Source organism: Echinops telfairi, unplaced genomic scaffold, assembly GCF_000313985.2.
Source record: "Echinops telfairi isolate 266 unplaced genomic scaffold, ASM31398v2 ScPeMD7_7468;HRSCAF=8506_0, whole genome shotgun sequence".
NCBI classification, from domain to species: Eukaryota; Metazoa; Chordata; class Mammalia; order Afrosoricida; family Tenrecidae; genus Echinops; species Echinops telfairi.
In genome coordinates, this window is record NW_022111369.1 from 68,479,502 (window position 1) to 68,485,262 (window position 5,761).

The following is a 5,761-nucleotide window of genomic DNA, read 5'->3' on the forward strand; positions in this document are numbered from 1 at the left end:
TTATTCGCCACCCCCTCCTTCCCTCTGATTGTTCTGTGTGAAGCCAGCTGATAAGATTTCAAAGGATCGAGCCATTGTTTCTGAGAATTTGGGGTTCTCAGAGTGTGGCATTAATCAGACTACATAGTATGGATGAATTTGGACATATGGCTGAATTCTGCAGGTGCTCTTGATGAGATCTTGATAAACCCTGTAGCTACGTGCAAAAGCCTGAAGGTTGATTGTTTAAAAGAAGTAGAAGAGCACCGGTGGTGGATGTAATGACTTCCCAACCACATGTTAGCCAGCTTAATTTTGTTTGCTTTCTTGGAGTTGGTCCTACAGGATGGAATGGGAAATTTTTCAAAAGAAAGGATGCTTTGAAATTCACCTCCAGGAACTTTTTCATGGCAAGGTATTCTTGCTATTCTTTATTCCATTCCAGTAATTCCATCCAGGTTTTCAGAAGGATTTTTAGTGTGAACTACAAACATATTAGTTACTATGTGAGTAATTTTTCTGCCCAGGAACCCTTTGGCATTCTGGAACAGCTATTTGATGTGTGGTATAGTTTCTAAAAACTTTAGGTTATGGTGTAGACAGAATTGGCAGTACACAGAGAAGCATCTGAGATTGTGACAAGAAATAATCAAATAAAAATAGAAATATAAAAATTTATAGTGATAGCAGTGAATGACAATGAAAATTAGGAAGTTATTTCAGCTTCCCGCGTTCACTAGTGCTTGGAAGAATTCTAAAATATCTTACTTGATTATATCTAAATAAATTTTGATTCCTTGTTATACTTAGAAGAAGAATCATTCTTAAAGCAAATTACAGAGGTAAAAATATATGCGTTAATAAATTCTAAATGAATTCCTGTTTTAGGTTGAAACATTTAAAGTAAAACTTGTCACAACAATAAAGTTAGAAATAGATCTTGAATTAAGAGAAGGGAATTAGAAAAGAATGGAAAGCGGCCATGGGAGACAGAAAAGTAAAGGTGTGGAGTAAAATTCAGGAATGAAACAATAAAGTAGTTTTGGTGGTGCTGACTGCTTAACCTATCATTGAAAGACGAATACTATTTTGGATTTGACAGTTCAGGATCAAAGATTGACCATTTTCATCTTGCAAAGAATCAAACAATGAGGCTCTGACAGTCAGGGAGAAGACAGAAAAACAGATACATTAGACATAGAATATAAACCAATATTTACCTTGGGAACAGAAGAATAGGTTTTCTATAATATTTTATATGAGACTTATTATGAGATATTGATCCAATTTCACAGTCTCAATTGTCCTATTTTTTGGATGCGTACTAAGTGTGTATCTTTCACTTTGCTTTCTCAGTTAACCACCTGCTGATGCTTCCACCTGTATGCTGGAGATTGAAGTGTATCTCAAACTCAGGATACACACAAAAAATTGTCATTTTCCTCCTGAAATCACCTCTTCTAGACTTCATATTTTCGTTTCCTTACCTTTCAAGATGAAATATTGCATCATCCTGATTATGTTCCTGTCTTCTATTAACTTACATTAAACCATATCCATTGCCATCTTATCAATTCAAACTCTTCTCTCTCCTATAAGTGATTGATGGTTTTGAATTACTAATCTTGTGGTTAGCAGTCCAATGCTTAACCTACAGTGCCACTAGGGCTCCTTTTAATCAACATAGACGATTAATTATCAAGTTCTGGGAAATAGTCTACTGCTACATTATTTTCACAAATTTGCAACTCTTTCGTCCCATTCTTCCTACAACTGCTTACACTCCCAACACTTCATTCCATGGATTATAATAGCCTCTTTCCCCATTAATCTTACTCTATCATTTTCTTCTCCTTTAAACTGCTATTATCCATGCTGCCTGAAAACTTATCTCTGTATGCACCCCCTCCTCTCATGGGAGTTGTTTCCAGAGAATAAAGACAAAATGGTTATGACTAGCCTTGAAGGCTTTCCATAATCTGGTTGCCTCAGATTTATCTAGCTCCTATGATATTGTTGACTTCTATTCTTTGTCTTCATTCATTTCCTCTTTTCACACATAGTTATTATATTGTAGACACTGTGCTAAGCCCTGGGTATAAAAAAAATAAACAATGACTTTGCCTCAGATTATAAAAAGCTTAAGAATAGAGGTGAAAAGTCTGACATATTAAAATAACTTCAATGTAGGCTGGGAGGGGACATGGAAGATTTAATGATGAGCCAATGACAGATATGCATGAAGAAAATTGAGTGAAAGTTCACTGAATAGGTTTGGATAGATGTTTCTGGCAGAAAGAGCTGAATACATGAGTGGAGCTGTTGTGATTAAGGAGTAATATTGAATGTCTGGAAAATAGGTAATATGTTAGAGAGTGAGGAGGGGATGGATGACTTCAGATAAAGGCACCAAACCATAAACCAAACTCACATTGAGTCCATTCTGACTCATAGTGACCCTGGAAGACAGGGTAGAACTGCCCCTGTGACTAGCAGCCCAACCCACCAGCCCACCTCACTTACCACAGGATTCCGAGAACTAGATATGCAATAGGAAATTTATAAAAGGTTATCTTTGTTGTCCTTTCATTTTAAGTCTACTGCCTTAGCACTGCCAGTCTCTATGGAAGTGCTTAGGCTGGCGAGAGTGGATCTGCCGGTGGCTGTCTGACTAGTTACTCCGCAGATGGGTTTGGGGCTCCCACCATACCCCATAGCCCTCCACAAATTGGATGTTCATAATTTTTGCTCTGGTGCTTTTCTCCTCATCACATTCAAATTTTATGATTGTCATCTTTGGATCATACACTCTGTATGCTTCTTTGGTGTGGACTTAGTTGACTCCTCACTTAGGTAGCTGCTTGCTTGAACAGAAGCCTTGAAGACTCTAGGCACTCTTCCAATTGACAGCTGGGCATCATCTGCTTTCTTCACCACACTTTGCTGTAGCACCCTTGTCTTCAGTGATCATGTCATGAAGGCGAGTATGTAGTAGGGCCATGATGTAAGAACTGATTGTTCATAAGTTGGAGCTAGGATTTAGTGCGAGCCCAGAACTTTCCCAAGGCTGCAGGACACAGTGAGAATCTGTATTGCCAGGTTGTCAAAGTATGACTTCCCAGACCTTCCCTGAAATTTGAATTCAATAGCTCTAGAAATCCTCAATTTGCATATTATATAAATGTCCTGGGGCTTCTGATTAAGGTTATCCTCCAATCACACTTGGAGGAGCCATAACACCTACAACAAACAAAACTCCACTCATTTATGACATCAAGTGTGCTACTTGAACTTGCCGCTCCCTTTCTGTTTAACTTCTGTTTTTGCTAACTTATGACTCAGTTGGCTGCAAAATATTAAAGTGCAGGTATTTCTCCACTAATTCAGTGTTCTTCCTTCTTTCTAAACTGTCTTCCGTACAATTTTTTATCTGCTACGTTAGCTACTAATCCAGAAGGGGACTCTTTGACAATACAGTGTTTCATGTTTACGTGTGTTCTTCGTATACAACAGGAGCATAATAAATATTAAAGGATCGTGATCACACTCTTAAAAATGATGTAAGCTTATCCACAAAGAGCTTCTGAGTCACTTCCACTTCCTACTTGTCCTCCACTCTGCAAAGTTTTCACTTGTAGTTCTCTTCATACTATTTGGTCATGGGAGGAGACCCGGATGCTAAATATAGGTTACTTGGCACCAACGATTCGAATACTGAAAAATAACATTCAGATTCTGAGAGATTCAATGATAAACATACTTTTTCTCTTTCTTATTTTTTCTCTCTTCAAATGTCATTTGCTGCTCTTCAAAACTTCAAAACATTGAAATCAAAACAAAACCTAAACCTGTTGCCATCAAGTTGATTCCAACTCAGAAGGACCCTTATAAAACAGCAGAACTGCCCCCATTGGATTTCTCAGGCCTTAAATCTTTAGGGAAGCCACTACCACATCCCACAAAGCTGCTGCTGGGTTTGAAATGCTGTCCTTTCAGTTAAGAGTCAATCTCTTAACTCCCCTGACAATAGGGTTCCTTCTGCTGCTGCTGTGCTTGAATTGTGGAACCTCCGGGAGTGAGCAAGATGCAATAAGTATAAGCCTTGCATGACTACGCTTTTTCTAATAATATCTTTCTCATCCACACCTTTCACTTACAGGCCAGTCATCTCTCCGAATTCCCGTACTGCTTTGCCACTATGGATAATTGCCCTCATTGTGTTTGGAGTTTTGGCAATTCTGGGAATAACCATTGGTCTTCTGGTTCATTTTCTGGCAATAGGTTGGTAAAGAATAATTTCTTATTTATTTTAGTTTTCTATGAACTTTATTTCCAAATTTGAAAAAATGGAAACAGTTGTTACCAATGAATTTTCTCTTTCAAATGCTATTAGTTTATTATAATGAATTGTTTTTAGAGAATAATGAATTTATTGTCTTTGTAAAATTTTAATGCTCATTAAAATAAAACTCCTACAGAGACATTGAAAGAGAAGAAGGAAGACTGCGGAGATGGAAGGAAGGGAGGAAAGAAGGACGAAAAGAAGGGAGGGTGGCAGGAAGAGAAGAGGAGAGGAAGGAAGAAAGGGAAGGTCTCATATCCCAGAAGCGCTCCCAATAACAGAGGGCCAAACACCGTTGCAGCGCCTTTCTCATACAGATAGGGGAAAGACTGGATCTGAGCATGGACTTATGAATGGCTAGATGGTAATTGATAGACAGGCAGAAAAACCAATTCCACCAAGATGGTACAGTCATATTACTATTAACATATCAATATTATTTTATGTGTAGAAGGGAAACTGAGGAATAATGAATCTTAACTAATTGTTTTACTTAACAAAGGCATGGATACAAAAAATATCACCTTATCATAAAGGAAAAAATAAATGGAGGAAAATGAGAGTTGCTGTTATTTTTTAAACGGTGTTTTCCCTTCAGAATTTATCTCAATTACACCCTGCGATTAAAAAATATATATACTAATTTTTCACTCACACCTCCCAGTGTTTTGTGAGCATTATCCTTTTTTGCATTGTCAATATGCATAACACTTCATTTTGGTTTGTAATAGTAATTCTCAAAATTGTTTACTTTTGCATGTATAATTAAATGAAGCATATGCCCATCATCAGTTCTTTTCTATGAAAATGCCATGCCTGAGCGTTGCTTTATATTTTTCTTCAGAGCTATATATACTCATACTTAACAGAGTCATATAGTTAGAACTTTTTACTAAAAATCCACTACTTCTGCTTCCCAATTTTCAAAGGCAACCACTTTCAACTTGTAAAGTGGAATTTTAGTAGTGTTGTTCCCTAACTTTTCAATTATTGGCATATCTATTTATTTTCTACTATGTAAGATAAAAATTATGCACTCTCTTACACCTCTTTTACCAGATGACATCTGGGGATTTCACTTCAGCAACATTTTAGGAATAATCTTTACTTTATTTGGAATTAATCCCTCAATGTGTGGATTCTATTACTTTACCATACATATTGTAGGGTAGAGTATATATTGCAGGTGACTTTTGTGAAAAAATCAGGAGAAATATTTTGAAAACTCAAATGTTTGAAAATCTTTATAAAATATATCTGATATATATATACGTATATATATTACATACGTTTCATAAATTCATGTTGTATTATGAAATGTGCTGGCAGGATGTTGTTTTATTCTTAGGAACCATCCAATTAGCTCCAAACGATAAGGCCATTACTCCTAACAAAGCAAACACGGCCTGGCCCTGTGTCACGTTCACAGATGCTGGAATA

The 5,761-nt window shown here is 36.8% G+C and overlaps 1 protein-coding gene across 1 annotated transcript in view; it reads left to right on the plus strand.

Annotated features, from left to right (window-relative positions):
- The window catches only part of LOC101640494 (transmembrane serine protease 11B), a 42,624-nt gene that overhangs the window by 14,136 nt on the left and 22,727 nt on the right, over positions 1-5,761 (plus strand). The window contains exons 2-3 of the mRNA XM_004706336.1: positions 164-257; positions 4,139-4,260. Of these exons, the coding sequence (XP_004706393.1) occupies positions 164-257; positions 4,139-4,260 (216 nt within the window). The remainder of the gene's footprint in view (positions 1-163; positions 258-4,138; positions 4,261-5,761) is intronic.